The following is an 18,588-nucleotide window of genomic DNA, read 5'->3' as shown; positions in this document are numbered from 1 at the left end:
TGAAAGGGTAAGAATAGGCAGGTGAATGTGTGGCTGAGAAAGTAGAGCAGGGGCCAGGGTTTCAGGTTTGTGGATCATTGGGGGCTTTTCTGGGGAAGGCATGACCTGTACAAAAGGGTGGGTTACAACTGAATGAGGGGAATAATATCTTTGATTGGCTAGAGCTGTTGGGAATGGTTTAAGCTAGTTTGGCAGGAGGATGGGAACCAAAGTGTTAGGTGCTATATAGATAGATGCAGTATTTATAGAGACTGTGAGGAAGAGAGCCAGTTGATAGGGCAAAATTGTAGTCGGAAAGATTGTTTGACGTAGGTCCATTTTAAAGCAAGAAACACTAGGAACAAGGGTGATGAACTTAGAGCATGGAACTATGATATTGTGGCTAATACAAAGACATGGCTGTCACAAGAGCAGAAATGGCTGCCCAATGTTCTGGTGTTTCGATGCTTCAAAAGGGACAGGGAGGGAGGTAAAAGAGATGGAGGAATGGCATTGCTGATCAGGGGTAGTATCACAGCTATGGGAGGACGTTGTGGAAGTGAGAAACAGTCGATTAGGAGCTTTCTATTGACCCCCCCCCCCCCCACCTCCAGTAGCAACACAAACACGGAGGAACAGATCAGGAAGCAGATTTTCAAAAGGTGAAAAAATAATAGGGTTGTTATCATGCATATCAACTTCCCTAAGATTGATTGGCATTTCCTTAGTGCAAAAGGTTCAGATGGGGTAGAATTTGTTACATGTGTCCAGGAAAGGTTCCTGACACAATAGAGGAACTATATAGCAACAATATAGGAACATGTCAAGTCAACTTGAGGAGAGGCCATACTGGATCTGGTACTAGGGAGTGATCCTGGATAGATGTCAGACCTCTTGTGGGAGAGCATTTCTGAGATGGGGCATTGGAGAGGGATAGGAGCCTGCAGTTTGGGAAAGTTGGGGGAGGGGGATTTATGGTGCTATTTGGGGAACATGAATTGGGAACAGATGTACTCATGGAAATACACAATAGAAATGTGGAGGTTGTTTAGGGAGCACACTTGCATAGGATTCTGGATAGGTTTGTCCTATTAGGCTTTACAATTCTACCGCCAGGACTTAAGAACTTTTTTAAAAGCTATTATTAATGCTTTTTGAGATAGTGATTTAGATGCATATCATATTTTTTTTTACTGAGTTAAGTATTGTATGTAATTAGTTTTGCTACAACAAGTGTATGGGACATTGGAAAAAAGTTGAATTTCCCCATGGGGATGAATAAAGTATCTATCTATCTATCTATCTATCTATCTAATGAGGCAAGGAAAGAATGGTAGGGTGAAGGAACCATGGTTGAAGAGAGATGCGAAGCATCTAGTCAAGAGGAAGAAAGAAGCTTAAGGTTTAGGAAGCAAGGACCAGATGGGGTCTTGAGAGTTGCAAGGTAGCCAGGAAGGAGCTGAAGAATGGGTTTAGGAGAGCTAGAAGGGGGCATGAGAAGTTGTTGTCGAGTAGGATTAAGGAAAACCTCATGGCATTCTACACATATGTGAAGTATTGGAGATGACTAGAGTGAGGGTAGATCTGTGATAGTTGAGGAAACCTGTGTCTGGAGTCAGAGGAGATAGGGGTAAGTCCTTAATGAATATTTTGCTTCAGTATTTATCAGTGAGGGGTCCTTGATGTTTGTGAGAACAGCTTAAAAAAGGCTGATATGCTAGAATGTGTCAACGTTAAGAAAGAGAATGTTGTGGAATTTTTGAAAGACATTGGGATAGTTAAGTCCCAGGGCTGGATGGGATATACCACAGGTTACTCTGGCAAGCAAAGGAAGAGATTACTTCACCTTTAGCGATGATCTTTGCATCCTCACTGATCACAGGGGTACCGGATGATAATAAGTGGCAAATGTTATTTCTTTATTCAAGAAAAAGAGTAGGGAAAACCCTGAGAATTGTAGACCAGTGAGTGTTACTTCAGTGGTGGGCAAATTATTGGAGAAGATTCATAGAGACACGCTTTATGAGAATTTGGAAACGTACAGTATGATTGTGAATAGTCAGGAGTCACGGGATCTAGGAAAACCTGACTGTGCGAATTCAGAATTGGCTTGCTCATAGAAATCAGCATGTGACTGTAGATGGAGCATTTTCTGCCTGGAGGTTGGTAACCAGTGATCTGTTCTGGGATCCCTAGTCATTTTGAATTTTATATATGACTTTGGTGAGGGAGTGGAAGTGTGGGTTAGTAAATTTGAAGATGACACAAAGGTTGGTGAAATTGTGGAAAGAGTAGAAGGTTGTCACAGGTTACAACAGGATATTGACAGGGCACAGAACTGGGCTGAGAAGTGGCAGATGGAGCTTAACTGGAAAAGTGTGAAGTCATTCACTTTGGAAAGTCAAGATTAAAGGCAAAATACAGGGTTAATTGCAGAATTCTTAGAACTATGGAGAAACAGAGGGAACTTGGCGTCCATAAACATAGATCCCTCCAAGCAGCTGTGCAGGTTGACAGGGTTGTTAGAAGGCGTATGAGTGTTGGCCTTCGTTAGTCGGGGGATTGAGTTCAAGAGCTGTGAAGTAATATTACAGTTCTTTAAAACCCTCGTTAGACCACATGGAATATTATGTTCAGTTCTTGTCTCCTCATTACAGGAAGCAGAAGAGATTTATCAGGATGTTGGCTGGACTAGAGAGCATTTCTAATGAGGGTAGGTTGAACAAGCTTGGTCTTTTCCCCTTGCAGCAAAGGAGGATGAGAGGTGACTTGATAGAGGTGTACAAGATGATGAGGCAGGCATAGATTGAGTGGGCAGTCAGAGACCTTTTCACAGGATGAAAATGGCTAATACGAGGGACATAATTTTAAGGTGATTGGAGGAATATACAGGGGGGGATGTCAGAGGTAAGGTTTTTTTTACAGAGTGGTGGTGTGTGTAACACTCTGTCAGGGATGGTGGTAGAGGTAGATACATTAAGAACATTTAAGAGACTCTTAGATAGGCACATAAGAAATGGAGGGCTATATAGGAGGAAAGGGTTAGAGTGGGTTAAAAGGTTGACACAACAACAAGGGCCAAAGGGCCTGTACTGTGCTGTACTGTTCCATGTTCTTTGACTGCACCTGAAGTACCTGTACAGTTTATGTCTCCCTACTCAAGAATAGATGTATTTGCTATAGTGGCAGTGCAGTACATATTCATGAGAGTGGACATGGGATGCCAAGTTTGCCATAATAGGAGAGTCTGTAAAGATTGGGCTGGTAGTACTTACTGTTTGAAGAATAAAAGGAGATTTTATCAAAAGCTGAGAAATAGCCTCAGGCTCAACAGGCCAGGCTGGGGGAGGGGGATGTTTCCCCTGAGACAATTTGGCAATAAGGGGTGGGCTATTTGGAAGCTTGATCACAACTGAGTGTGATTAATTTCAAAGCAGACTGATAGATTTCCAGATATTAAGGGAATTAGGGGCATGGGGATAGAGCTGGAAAAAGGTGCTGAGGTAGAAAATCAGCCATGACCTTGATAAATGGTGGAGCAAGCTCAGAGTGTCAGATGGGCCATTCCTGCTTCTGTTTCTTATGTTCTTATTTCTGATATTCATGAGGGTATTGTAACAAACCTTGTGGTACATTGACTGAAAAGTTTGTCAGTGGGAGTTACTAATGCATCATTATGAGTTCTTTTTTCACCCTCCACCTCACTAGGCCGTTCCATTTCTGGATGGGTCCCACACATAAGGACAAATGAGCTAACTTAAAATTATTGAAGACTAAGTAGTCCTCGAAATAAATCTTTTATCCACAATTTACTTCAGTACAATCCCATCCATCCAATTCCCCATCTCCTTATTTACTAAGGCCTTTTGCAGCTATTTTCTCTCACATGCTCAGAAACTCCACTTGTTTTAATCTGGTGTTTGTAAACAGATTTGAGCTTCAGTCCCCTGCTTGTAGTGATCTGATTCAGTGTTGTAACATCCACAGAATGACCACAACCAGTAGTCTGGATGTAAAAATACAACATGCAAGTTTTCTAATAGCTCCTAGATGTGTATACATGTTGATGTTGGTCAAAGTCATGGACAGGTTCATTTCTGGTGCCTGTTATAACCAGAATCGCAAATGGATAATTGAGTAACATCTACATGGGGGAATGAAAAAACTGATGTGATGAGACAGGCCCTGGTATGAATATTAAGCTTGCAACAATATTAACATTATAAAAGACTTAAAGTAAATTTTCATGTCTATACTGATTAGAATTGTACTTGGAAGAACTCAGCGATCGAATAGAGGAAGTCGATGTTGATACTCAAACAGATGCATTTTTGGATAAACCTCCAACACCCCTTTTTATCCCTGGAAAATCAGGCAAGGATGTGGCCACACAGATCGAAGATGGAGAGGTATATTATGCATAATATGGAGAGTGTATGTTTGCACATGTGGTTTAGTGTTGGTCAGTTAGTGTACTGTACCAGTTGGTGTTTATAAAGCTTTGTCTTTTATAAAGTAAATTGTTAACTAAGTGTGAAGGTGGAAATCATGTTAAAATTGTTTAACAGATGGGGATCTGTCATGCGTGTTGGAATGTAAGTGAAAATGTTTTTTAAGATTATCACCCTGATATGGTAATAAATAATTTGCTTTGAGAAAATGAGTCCAAAACTAAAGTATAGTAATAATAACTGATGATTTCTTTCCTGTCTGCTCGAGCTTCAAATTGTCAATTTATCATCTCGTAACCGCTAACATGTTTTGTCCATCATGGGGCTTCTAGTTTCTCAGACTTAGTGTAAATGCTCCACCACACTAAATTCTCTCCATGTCTGCTGTAGAAAAACTACAGATGAGCAGGATTGTGTAGCTTCAGATGCTAACTGGTAAATAACTTTAACAGAAAACCACAAACAGCTTTGCAAGCCCTGATTGTCCAACTTCATTTCTACATCCAAAGTGCTGGTGGAACGCAGCAGGCCAGGCAGCATCTATAGGGAGAAGCACTGTCGACGTTTCGGGCCGAGACCCTTCGTCAGGACTAACTGAGAGGAAAGATAGAAAGAGATTTGAAAGTAGAAGGGGGAGGGGAAAATGCGAAATGATAGGAGAAGACCGGAGGGGGTAGGATGAAGCTGAGAGCTGAAAAGGTGATTGGCAAAAGGGATGCAGAGCTGGAGAAGGGAAAGGATCATGGGACAGGAGGCCTAGGGAGAAAGAAAGAGGGAGGGGAGCACCAGAGGGAGATGGAGAACAGGCAGAGTGATGGGCAGAGAGAGAGAGAAAAAAACAAGCAACTAAATATGTCAGGGATGGGGTAGAAGGGGAGGAGGGACATTAATGGAAGTTAGAGAAGTCACTCGTACCCCCCCCCCCCATCCCTTCCCACCTATCTCCCTCCTGGCACTTATCCTTGTAAGCGGAACAAGTGCTACACCTGCCCTTACACTTCCTCCCTCACCACCATTCAGGGCCCCAGACAGTCCTTCCAGGTGAGGCGACACTTCACCTGTGAGTCGGCTGGTGTGGTATACTGTGTCCGATGCTCCTGGTGTGGCCTTTTATATATTGGTGAGACCTGACGCAGACTGGGAGACCGTTTCGCTGAACACCTACGCTCAATCCGCCAGAGAAAGCAGGATCTCCCAGTGGCCACACATTTTAATTCAACGTCCCATTCCCATTCTGGTACGTTAATCCATGGCCTCCTCTACTGTCAAGATGAAGCCACACTCAGGTTGGAGGAACAATACCTTATATACCGGCTGGGTAGCCTCCAACCTGATGGCATGAACATTGACTTCTCTAACTTTCGTTAATGCTCCTCCTCCCCTTCTTACCCCATCCCTGATATATTTAGGTTTTTTTCCACCTCCTTTTTTTTTCTCTCTCTCTGCCCATCACTCTGCCTGTTCTCCATCTCCCTCTGGTGCTCACCTCCCTCTTTCTTTCTCCCTAGGCCTCCCATCCCATGATCCTTTCCCTTCTCCAGCTCTGTATCCCTTTTGCCAATCACCCTTTCAGCTCTCAGCTTCAACCCACCCCCTCCGGTCTTCTCCTATCATTTCGCATTTTCCCCTCCCCCCACTACTTTCAAATCTCTTACTATCTTTCCTTTCAGTTAGTCCTGACGAAGGGTCTCGGCCCGAATCATCGACAGTGCTTCTCCCTATAGATGCTGCCTGGCCTGCTGCGTTCCACCAGCATTTTGTGTGTGTTGTTTGAATTTCCAGCATCTGCAGATTTCCTTGTGTTTTCATTTCTACATTTCTGATTTGCCTTTTAAAAATTTGTCATCTTGGCTTGCAAAGAGCTATTAGTTCCATCTTTAAAGGAAAAGTCATTAATCAGAATATCCAACTCAGTAGTAATAGCAATACAAGCCAGCTAGATATTGAAGCACACACTTCAAACATGATGGTTTTTGAAGCTCCATACTTTCTACTTGCAGGTTCACAACGACAAACATGAACATTTAAATTCAGAGGCATCGTGAATTATTTCCTGGAATAAGAACATGGGGTAAACCCCACTGTAGTCAGCAAGCCTATTTATTTCCATAGATCTATTTTCAGCTTTATTCAGTAATGTGTTTCTATCATCTCCCTCTGTTTGCACCTCCACAGCAGACGAATCAGCTGTGAGCAGCAGCAGTTCATCATCTTCTCTTACACGGCACCAACAATATCTGCATCAGCTGGATTCACCTGGTCTCCACCCTTCAATTTGAGACCTGTTTGTTTTTTAATCTTTCCCAGTTCTGATGAATATCATTAACCTGTGATGTCAACTATTTTGCCTGAACAAATGCTGTCTGACCTGCTGTGCATTTGCAGCATTTTATGGTTTTATTTCAGCAATGCATTCAATTACCTCAAACTAATATACAGCATTTACTCAAATGTCCCTATCTACTCTTTTCCCATAATTCTGTGTGTGTTGGGATCAGGTCAACTGGTCCCAGTTTACAATGGGACAGGTGAATCAAGCCATCTGTTCCCAGTTTACAGCAGTACAAGCGTTTACGTAGTTTACAGTGGGACAGGTGGATCAGACCAGCTGTTCCCAGTTGACGGAAGGACAATTCTGTTTGTTGTCCCCAGAACAGTTGATCCCAGCCAATGATTTCCCATTTATCCCAGAAATGCAAGATTCAGTTAGCATTTCCTTCCTTATCTTAAAGATCATGATCCCCATCCCTTCTTTGAGCTGAACTCTTGTTTAGCCAATATTACTTTATCATTTGACAAGAGACAACTAAGACTGGTAGATTGGAAGTAGTACTGTCAAGCAGTTTGGTGGAGTTAAAGAGGCTTTTAGGCTTTTATGTTGCATTAACTGTTGCTGATTGAAGTCTCTTCTTTTTGCAGCTTTTTGACTTTGACATTGAAGTGAAACCAATGCTGGAAGTACTGGTGGGGAAAACCATTGAACAAGCTCTTCTGGAGGTTTTGGAAGAGGAAGAGTTGATGAATCTACGTGCTCTCCAACGTGACTTTGAGGAGGTTCGCAATGCAGAGCTTGCAGAAGTACAGCGCATGGAAGAAAGGGAGAGACGTTACAGGGAGGAAAAGGTAGGATCACTTCAGGTGAAGACTGGATGAAAAGGATCCCCTTTAGTTCTTTAGTTCTGTTGTCCCTTCTTCTAAATTTATGTCTTTTAGTTTTATATCCTCAAATATGGAGAAATGTTTCCTGCAGTCTACTTATCTATAGCCCACACAATTTTACTGTACATACCTCAGTCGTGTTCTCTTAACCCCCTCCTTTCCAAGGAGAACAGAGCTTGCTTCATTATTCTCTATTCATAACTCAGAAGCTTCTTTTCAGGTAATATCTTGGTGAATCTCCTCTGCAACCCTCCTGTGCTATCAAATTCTTCCTGTAGTATGGTGACCAGAACTGTACACAGTACTCTAGCTGTTTAATAAAGTTGGAGAAATTCTTCCCTACTCTTGTATTCAGTGCTCTGACTAATTAAAGCTGGTATCACGTATGGTTGTCTTAACCACACTGTCAACAGGCACAGCTCAAGGAGGGCTCAACTACCATCTATGAATTCACCATCGACACTACTGTTGTTGGTAGAATCTTGTATGGCAACAAGGAATGAGAAAGGTCAGCTGGTTGAGTGGTGTCACAAGACACCTCACACTCAGTGTTCACAAGACAGATTGTTGACTTCAGGGAGAGGAAGTTGGGAGAACACACCAGTTGTCATTGAGGCATTAATGGAGGCAAGGGTAAGCAGCTTCAAGTTCCTGTGCATCAACATCTCAGAGGATCTGTCCTGGTCCCCAACGTCTCGGAGGATCTATCCTGGTCCCAACAGATCAAACAATCACAAAGAAGGCATGCCAGCAGTTCTACCTTGTTAAGAATTTGAGGAGATTTGGTATGGCACCAAAAACTCTTACAAATTTGATGTACAGGAGAGAGCATCTGACTGGTTGTATCAGAGCCTAGTATGAAGGCTCAGATGCACACAATTGCGATAGACTGCAGAGTTAGCCAGCTTCATCATGGGCACAACCCTCCCCTCTACCAAGGATCATTCAAGGTACAATGCCTTGAAGCATGATCCTGCTGATGTTGTTTATCTATTGGCACTCCAAGTTGATGCTCAGAATGTGAAAAACTAACTCCTGTTTTGTCTTCTCTCCTTTCAGGAAGTAATTATTTTCTGTGTTTCACCCACTATCAAGGAATTTTGATATAAATCTGTGCCCCAGCATATTGATATAATTCAGAGTTATGTGCTGTGTCATTATGATGTAGGCAATCATGATCTCACGATGATGAATGTTGTTGGCAAAGCTCTCAGTGCTCTGCCACGAAAGTTCACAAAATGTTCATAAAATCTCAAATAATCCTGACAAATGTCACTCCCTTTGGTCTATATCTGGTATTAGAAATTTTACAGTGAAACTGGTGTCTATTGTGCTATTTTGCAGAAACGGCGCATGTTACAGCAGCAAGAAGTGTTGAAGAAAGAGAAAGAAACTTCAGACAAGATTGCAGCACGTGCATTTGCCCAAAATTATCTGGCTGATCTAATTCCTGCCGTCTTCAGTACACTTCGCAATAATGGCTACTTTTATGACCCTGTGGAGAGAGGTTTGTCTTGATGATATTTTACAGTTACGTATATCTTGGCAATAAATAGATTTAGTCAGTGCTTCAATTTTCTCTTCATGCTCTGAGCATTTCAGCTTATACCATTGCTCTTGTCTCTCCTGTATATTCTGCATTCAGACCATAAGATCATAAATTAGACCTTTTGGTCCATCATGTCTGTTTCACCCATTTCATCGTGGCTGATCCATTTTCCTCTCAGTCCCAATCTCCTGCCTTCTCCTCGTATCCCTTCATGCTCTGATTAAACAAGAATCTATCAAACTCTGCCTTGACTTGGCCTCTGAAGCTGCCTGTAACATTCTCTACTACCTACTCCATATCAAGTCAACATTGTCCCTGAGGTATAACCATTTTCTTCCATTAATGATTATTTCTCATTTCTTATTCCTCATTGCTAGTCTATGGTATCCAACTAATCATTCTTTGTCACAAACAGTCCACTTTCTCCTTCCAAAGCAACTTCCTACTGCATCCAAAATGGGATTAAAAGTTCAATCACAAACAAGAGAAAGTCTGAAGTTGCTGGAAATCCAATCAACACACACAAAAAAAAGTAAAATATATGTTTCGGGCCACAGCCCTTTGGTAGGACTAGAGAAAAAAGATGGGAGCTCCCCACCACACCATTTAAATCTACTCCTCATCTTTTTTTCTCCAGTCCTGCTGAAGGGTTTTGGCCCAAAACGTCGTCTGTGCTTATTTCCATAGAAGCTGCCTGGCCTGCTGAGTTTCTCCAGCATTTTGTGTGTGTTGCTTAAAAGTTCAACCCCAAGTCACTGTACAATAAGACTTTAAGTTTCTCGCTTGTATAATCTTTGATGTTTCAGTGTTTGCACCCTTCCATCCATCTGTATTGTTGTTTCCATTAAAATCATTGCATTTCATTTTAAAAGATCCTCATCCCTGCTCTTTGTGTATGAATTACAAATTGGAATGTCCACAGTAGACAATTAAATCATCACTGTATCAGAAGTGATTGCTGCTCCTTCAGTGATGATCTTTACATTCTTACTGGCTACAGAAGATTGGATGGTGGCAAATCTTATTCCTTTGTTCAAAAAAAAAGTAATAGGTACAATCCTGGGATTTATATACCATTGAATCTCACATCAGTGGTAGACAAACTATTTGAGAGGATTCTTAGAGAAATGATTTGCAAGCATTTGGAGAAGTAGAGTCTGATCAGAGATAGTCACCAAGGCTTTGTGAAGGGCAGGACATGCTTCAGCAGCCTGACTGAATTATTAGAAGAAATAATAAAACAAATTGATGAAGATAGAGTAGTTGATGTGGTGTATATGTATTTTAGTAATATGTTTGATATGGTTCCTTGTCGTTGGCTCATTCAGCAAGTCAGGAGGCATGGGATCCAAGGAAACTTAGCTGTGTGGATTCAGAATTGACTTCAGAAGACAGAGTGATTGTAAATGGTGCTTATTGTGCCTGGAGGTTGGTGACCAGTGATATTCCACAGGGATCTGTTCTGGAGCCCTGCTCTTTGTGATTTTTATAAATGACTTAGAATAGGAGGTGTAAGTTTGCAGATGACATGAAGATTGGTGATGTTGTATTTAACGCAGAGTGTTGTTACAAAAGGACAGACAGGATGCAGAGCTGGGCTGAGAAGTGGCAGATAGTGTTCAATACAGGAAGGGTGGAACTTGGAAGGCAGAGTACATTGTTAATGACAGGATTCTTAGTGTGGAGGATCAGAAGGATCTTAGCATCCACATCCAAATATCCCTCAAAGTTGCCGCACTGTTGCTAGGGTGGTTAAGAAGGTGTGTGATGTGCTGGCTTTCATTAGTTGGGAGATTGAGTTCAAGAGCTGTGAGGTAATGTTGCAGCTCTGTAAAACCCTGGTTAGACTACATCTGGAATATTGTGTTTAGTTCTGGTTGTCTCATAGGAAGATTGGGAGAGGGTGCAGAGGAGATTTACCAACATGGTGCCTGAACTAGAGAGCATGCCTTATGAGGAAAGGTTTTTCTCTTTGAAGCAAAGGAGGATGAGAGGTGACTTGATAAGCATATATAAAATGATAAAGAGGCATTGTTATGGTGGATAGCCAAGGTCTTTTTCTAGAGGTGGAAATGACTGATATGATAGAACATAATTTTAAGATGATTAGAGGAAGGTATGAGGGGGATGTTAGAGGTAGTTATTTTTACATCGAGTTTTTGGTACATGGAAACTCTGGTGGTAGAGATGGACTTTTAAGAGACTCATAGACAGCCATATGGGTGAACGAAAAATGGAGGGAAGGGTTAAATTGATTTTAGAGTAGGTAAAAAGGGTTGGCACAGCATCAAAAGCCAGAAAGCCTGTACTATTCTACGTATGTATATCTGCCTAGATCCAAAGAGCTCTCCTGCACTCCTAACTAAAATCACATGCTCCTTGAGTCTTGCTGGAATGTATAGAGACCCCCAACTGCACCTGTGCACTCGCACCCTCTCCATTACACTGTTGAATTTCACTCTCAGACAGAGGTTCCCAACCTGGGGTCCACGGACCCCTTGCTTAATGGCAGGATATAAAAACAGTTGGGAACCCCTGCTCTAAGTGGATCACTTCCATAATGTGGCCAATGCATTGAGTTCCAATACCTAAGAACACATTAAGTTCCCCACCATTGTTCACCTGTGAATTTAAATGCTTGGGATTTTCTGACGAACTGGTAACTGAATAACTAATTACCGTAATTTCTTCATTTACTTTCATATCCAAGTTTGGAGACTAATTGTAACACTTCTGTGATATTGGTGAAGATCTTTGAACCAAGGACTTTGGGTCATAACAGTGCATGTTCTCATATAGTAAATTTGATAATCTGGCATGTTTAGAAACTTGATGGTGTACTAGCAGATTTTCTGGACTAATTAATGTTATTCTGTTACTATAGAAACATTTTTTCTACCTGAATTTCCCAATTAGGTTTAAAGGAATCCCGGCAAAAAGGACCCGGTCAGTTTAAAAGGGGCATTGCCAATGGAACCCCCAGTATATCGCGTAGAAGTGTGGGAACTGGGGTCCTGGTGTTTCAGGTGGGAGTGTGGGAACTGGGGTCCTGGTGTTTCAGGTGGGAGTGTGGGAACTGGGGTCCTGGTGTTTCAGGTGGGACTGTGGGAACTGGGGTCCTGGTGTTTCAGGTGGGATTGTGGGAACTGGGGTCCTGGTGTTTCAGGTGGGAGTGTGGGAACTGGGGTCCTGGTGTTTCAGGTGGGACTGTGGGAACTGGGGTCCTGGTGTTTCAGGTGGGAGTGTGGGAACTGGGGTCCTGGTGTTTCAGGTGGGAGTCTGGGAACTGGGGTCCTGGTGTTTCAGGTGGGAGTGTGGGAACTGGGGTCCTGGTGTTTCAGGTGGGAGTTTGAGAACTGGGGTCCTGGTGTTTCAGGTGGGACTGTGGGAACTGGGGTCCTGGTGTTTCAGGTGGGAGTGTGGGAACTGGGGTCCTGGTGTTTCAGGTGGGACTGTGGGAACTGGGGTCCTGGTGTTTCAGGTGGGACTGTGGGAACTGGGGTCCTGGTGTTTCAGGTGGGAGTGTGAGAACTGGGGTCCTGGTGTTTCAGGTGGGAGTGTGAGAACTGGAGTCCTGGTGTTTCAGGTGGGACTGTGGGAACTGGGGTCCTGGTGTTTCAGGTGGGAGTGTGGGAACTGGGGTCCTGGTGTTTCAGGTGGGACTGTGGGAACTGGGGTCCTGGTGTTTTGGCTGGGAGTGTGAGAACTGGGGTCCTGGTGTTTTGGCTGGGAGTGTGGGAACCAGGGTAGCATAGCCCATATGGTTTTGTGAGGCAGATTCTGAGCCACAAAATTTTTGAACAAGTGGGTAGCAGATTATCAGATTCTTACTGTGTTCAGGAAAACACCAGGTCACATTTTCTGATATATGGTTGCAAGTCCCAAATTCTAGCTGTTTCTCTTTCTATGGATGCTATTTGGGCCGCTGAGTTTTTCTAGCATTTTCTGTTTCTGTTTCAGATTTTCCAGTATTTGTAGTTTTCTTGAATTTCAAGAGAAGATGTGGTTAACCCCAATTTGCCTACCTTCTATTTTCACTTGAATTTGAAATCTCTTTTACAAATAATGAAAAGGACTCTAATTCATCAAGCCCCTTAACATTGAGGAAGTTGTAATCTTCTCTGTTCAGGAGTCCGTTCCCATTTGTAGAAATGAATAATTATTTGGTGCTATTAGCCACAATCTTGTGCTGCTGATTGATCAAAATGACTCTTGTAGAACAACAACATTAAAAGCAAATTACTGGAAAATGGTCACAAAACCACCCATTCTGCTTACTTTGTGTGCTAAATTAAATAACTTTGAAGTAATGCTGCTATTTATAGGGATGACTTATATTTTTCTTCACACTGCACTGGTATAATCAGCTTCTAAAGTTTTTCATAGAATAGTTTTGAATGAAGATGTTCAAATCCTTCCATGTCCAGCATTTTCTTTTAATATATAGAATGAAAGAGGAAATACCTTTGTGCCATTACCTACATTCCTAAAGCTGAAAATAATCCTCCATTACCTCTCCTCTTCCCCAGTCGTTTAGGTACAGTATATTGACAGTGACATCTTGGAGGAAGTCAGTGAATCGAGCTGAAACTATGGAAGTAAATGAATGGATAGACAGATAGTCAATGTTTCTGGTCGAGACCCTTTAGCTGGAAGGTCCAGATGATTCACCAGTCCAAATGTAGGGCTTCAACCCAAGTCATTGTCTGTCCAATTACTGTCCTTGGTTGATGCTGTCTGAATTGCTGAGGTCCACCAGCTTTTTCCATTTTCTCTAGATTCCAACATCTGCAGTCTCTTGTGTCTCAGTGAAATTTTTAATTTGTATTCATCACCATCTGCCTGTGAGTTATGACATCCTTCACAAACATGAGAGAGAAGGATGGATGTGGAGCGTTTATTGCCCTAAGATCAAAAGTGTCATAAAAAGATTTGTCTCTTTCAATTTATTCACTTCTTGCAACTCATGACCTATCAGGCTGAACTCTGAGAAGGAGGTCATCCAGATTTTTACTTGGGTGGGAAGTGACCAACACAACCATGCTGATATGTTGGTGTTTGTGTATTTTAATAATTAATTGTTTTAAATTATTAAGTATTTTCTTAATTTCCAAGGCTTGCTCCTTTATTTTCTAACAGACTGAAGTTACACATAACTCTTCATTTTTTTAGATGTGGAGACTGTATTCCTGCCTTGGCTGATGGGAGAGGTAAAGAAATCGATGGACAAGAAAATTTTGGGAAGGACAATGTTGGACAGTAAGTACCTGGTCTATAACAATTCTGTGAAATTATAATACCACAGGCAAGTTGGCACATGGTAAAAGTAATCAAAAGGGCCTCAGTGTGGAAGCCAAAGGTTCTTAGGGCACTAACACCACTTAGGGAGCTGATCCGTTAATTTGGGCTTCATTTGCACTTGGAAGTGATCAGTGCTCCAGCAAATTGAATAACTAGGGAAATGGATATGGATTTGACCTAAGTGGGAAGGATTTATTTGATGGTTTCTGGTGATTGGAAATTTGGAAAATTAAAGAGGAAGAGGAAATGAGTAATACAGTTCAGTAAAGTGAGTAATAAAATCTGAAGGCTGTCAGGAAAGAAGAGTTTACACAGGGAATGCACATTGAATCCATGAACAGCACCTCACTACTTTAAAAAATAGTTTTGTACTACTTACTTAATTTAGTGTGTGTGTATCCACACACACACACACACACACACACACACACACACACACTCACACACAAACACACACACACACACTCACACACTCACACACAAACACACACACACACACACACACACACACACACACACACACACACTCACACACAAACACACACACACACTCACACACTCACACACTCACACACAAACACACACACTCACACACAAACACACACACACACACACACACTCACACACAAACACACACACACACCACACACACACAAACACACACACACACCACACACACACACACTCACACACACACACACAAACACACACACACACACACACTCACACACAAACACACACACACACTCACACAAACAAACAAACACACACACTCACACTCACACACACACACTCACACAAACACACACACACACTCACACTCACACAAACACAAACACACACTCACACACACACACTCACACAAACACACACACACTCACACACACACACACAAACACACACACACACACACACACAAACACACACACACTCACACACACACACACAAACACACACACACACACACACACACACACACACACACACACACACACACACACACACACACACACACAAAACAGCATTTGTAACAAGGTTGGTTAATCAATTGCTTATACAGAACAAAAATGAACATGTCTTCATGCAGCATGTTGCAGACTCCAACCACAGTAAAAAGAAATCCTGTCAGATCACATCTGAGCCTCCTACCTCACTACATATATTTAAGACACAGTTTGAGATATTTTTGTATAGTAGAGTGAATTAAGGGTTATGGGGAAAAGGGAAGTAGGTGGAGTTGGGACTAAGGCAATTCATCTATGAGCTTACTGAGTGGCAGAGCAGGCTCAATAGGCCAAATGGACTACTCCCACTCCTATTTTGTATGTTCACACACCTTAAGCCTATGCCCTCTTAGATACTTCCAACATGGGAAAAGATTATTACTGCACACTATCATCTATCCTCTCATAACCTGATCAGGTCACCCCTCATCCTCCTCTGCTCCATGGAAAATAAACACAGCCTATCAGAATCTCCTCTTACAACTGTAATGCTCCAATCTAGGTAACATCTTGGTGAATCTCCTCTGAACTTTCCCCAACTCAATCATATCCTTCCCATATGAGATGATCTGAATTGCACACAATACCTCAAGTTATTATAAAGTTGGAGTGTGTGGCATCTCAACTTTGTGCCTTTGTCAATGAAAGCAAGACTTCCATATGTTTTCTCACTACCTCATCACCTACGCTGCCACTTTCCGTCTGTTCATCAACACTCTTCTGGATCCTACCGTTTGTTGCCTGTGTCCTATAATTACCTCACTTGTGTCTGGATTAAATTCCATCTGCCACTGCTCCGTCCAATTCTCCAGCTGACCTGTATCATGCTGTAGTCTTGGACAATTTTCTTTGCTCTTTACAATCCCATCAGTTTTCATATCATTTGCAATCTTTCTAATCATATCTCCAACATTGATATCTAACTCATTAATATAGAGTATATCACAAACAGCAGGATGGCCCAGCGCTGATCACTGTTGTACACCACTGGTCATAGACATCCATTCAGAAAGCAGCACTCCACCATCATACCCCACCCCTTTTTACCAAGCCAATTTTGGATCCACTTTGACAGCCTGCTTTGGATCCAATGGGCTGCGTTCTTCTGAATCTACCTACCATGCAGAACCATATCAAATGCCTTACCTCAGTCCATGGGGACAACATCTACCTTATTCTCCTCATCAATATGCTTGATTACCTCAACAATTCAATTAAGTTTGTTAAACAGTCTTTCCCATAAACCAAGCTATTACTGACTATCCTTAATCAATCCCTGCTCTTCCAAGTGAAGATAAATGCTGTATTTTCCATTTTTTTGTAATAGTTTCCTTAGTGCTAATATAATACTAACTTGCCCATAGTTATCTGTGTTATCCCTCTGTCATTCTTCCATACAGAATTTAGTTTTGGACTTTCAGAAGGCCTTTCACAAGGTACCATTTCATTAAATAAAATTGGTGCTTATGGTTTTAGTAAAATAAACCGACATGGGTTGAGTAGTGGTTAGCAGGTAGAAAACAGAGAGCAGGAGTTTTTTTAGAGTCTAGAAAGCCTTCGACAAGGTCCTGCATGGGAGATTAGACAAGAAAATTAAGTGGCTTGGCATTCAGGATGGGGTAGTAAATTAAATTAGACATTGGTTTTGTGGGAGAAGCCAGAGATTGGTAGTAGATACTTGCTTTTCAGACTGGAGGCCTGTGACTAGTGATGTACGATGATGGGTCCATTGTTGTTTGTCATTTATATCAACAATCTGGAATCTAATGTAGTAAACTGGATCAGTAACTTTTTGGATGACACCAAAATTGTGAGTGTGGTGGACAGTGAGGAAAACTATCAAACCTTGCTATAGCAACTGGACCAGCGACAGAAACGGGCTGAAAAATGGTAGATGGACAAGTGTGAGACATTGTACTTTGGAAGGACAAACCAGAGTAGGACTTGCGCCACTGTTCCCTCTAAGCTGTGCAGGTGTGCACAGTAATTGAAATGCTCCTGCACACATAGCACTTGTTGCTGCGTAGCTGGAATTTTTTTCATATAATGTTAATATAATTCTAAAATAATAAATATTTTTGAAATCTATGTTAATATACTTGTGAAGTACCCTGTAATTAATTAGGTGTTAATAAAATCCATTAATTTTCTAAATATTAAAGTACCACAACCTTTACTTTGAAACATTTTAGAGCTTCACTGTATGTACGTGGTCAGAGTTTCAATTATAACAGTTACAGATTGTAACAATAAACACAGAATGGAAGTTGGCAGCTCATAGTTAATAAACCATGTCGTGGTTTCTCGTGCCCCACAAATGACCAAGAGACGCAGAAGATTCTTCAAGAAGGGTTAAACTTTAATTTGCAAATCAAAGCTGAGACAGTCATTGAGCTAGTCGCTGATTGCCCGGCGATCCTTTGGACACAGCATTTTTTATAGCAATCTCCTGGTCCAGTTGCATTAGCATATGTAATCGGTCTATAGTTGCGTATCACACGTACCACACGTACATCTTGCCACTATTGTTTTTACCCATTGACTTAATCATGTTCTAATCTACATCTCTTAGCTACCTCTCATTAACACACCATTGTCTTCTACATTTTTAGGATTTCATTCTCCTACTAAATTGGGTACATGCATAGCAAATAGTAGTCTAAAATTTATACTTTTATACTCCAATATATCCCAGAGGGTCTCACACAGAGAAAAGACTAAGAGTCTGCGCACAAAAGCCCCAATAAACTCAAGCACTTATTCCCAAATCTTGGGTTAAACTATAATTTTCTGCGCCAAGACCTCAAAGTATTCTCTCCCTGTTACCCTGGGCCGCTGAGCCAAAAACCTGTCCCTCTGTATCTGAGACAGGGAAAAAGACTCAGCAGCCCTTACAATCTACTCCCACACTGTCGTTTTGCTCTTGTTCATCCTGCAGGTGTTGTAGGCTGTAACGATACATTTTCAGTGTTTCTTTCTCCACTAAGCTTGCTTCAGTAATTGCCACGAGCATTGGAAATTGTTTGGTTGCAGCACGCACTACAAGAGATTTGAGACAAGGAAGAAAACAGCACAGCACAAACGCACAGCTCAACAATATAATACTGACAGTTATTGCTATTTTAGTCAGCCATGCTCCCCATCC

General features: G+C 41.8%; 1 protein-coding gene across 2 annotated transcripts in view; it reads left to right on the top strand.

Moving 5' to 3' along the window:
* The window catches only part of rsph3 (radial spoke head 3), a 64,745-nt gene that overhangs the window by 30,868 nt on the left and 15,289 nt on the right, over positions 1 to 18,588 (top strand). For both annotated transcript variants that reach the window (XM_073051675.1, XM_073051674.1), the window contains exons 4-7: positions 4,243 to 4,388; positions 7,350 to 7,553; positions 8,934 to 9,096; positions 14,311 to 14,397. In XM_073051675.1, coding sequence (XP_072907776.1) covers positions 4,243 to 4,388; positions 7,350 to 7,553; positions 8,934 to 9,096; positions 14,311 to 14,397 — 600 coding nt within the window. The remainder of the gene's footprint in view (positions 1 to 4,242; positions 4,389 to 7,349; positions 7,554 to 8,933; positions 9,097 to 14,310; positions 14,398 to 18,588) is intronic.

Source organism: Hemitrygon akajei, chromosome 7 (genome assembly GCF_048418815.1).
Source record: "Hemitrygon akajei chromosome 7, sHemAka1.3, whole genome shotgun sequence".
Taxonomy (NCBI): domain Eukaryota; kingdom Metazoa; phylum Chordata; class Chondrichthyes; order Myliobatiformes; family Dasyatidae; genus Hemitrygon; species Hemitrygon akajei.
The sequence above is the reverse complement of the archived record's forward strand: the minus strand, read 5'-3'. Positions and strand labels throughout refer to the sequence as shown.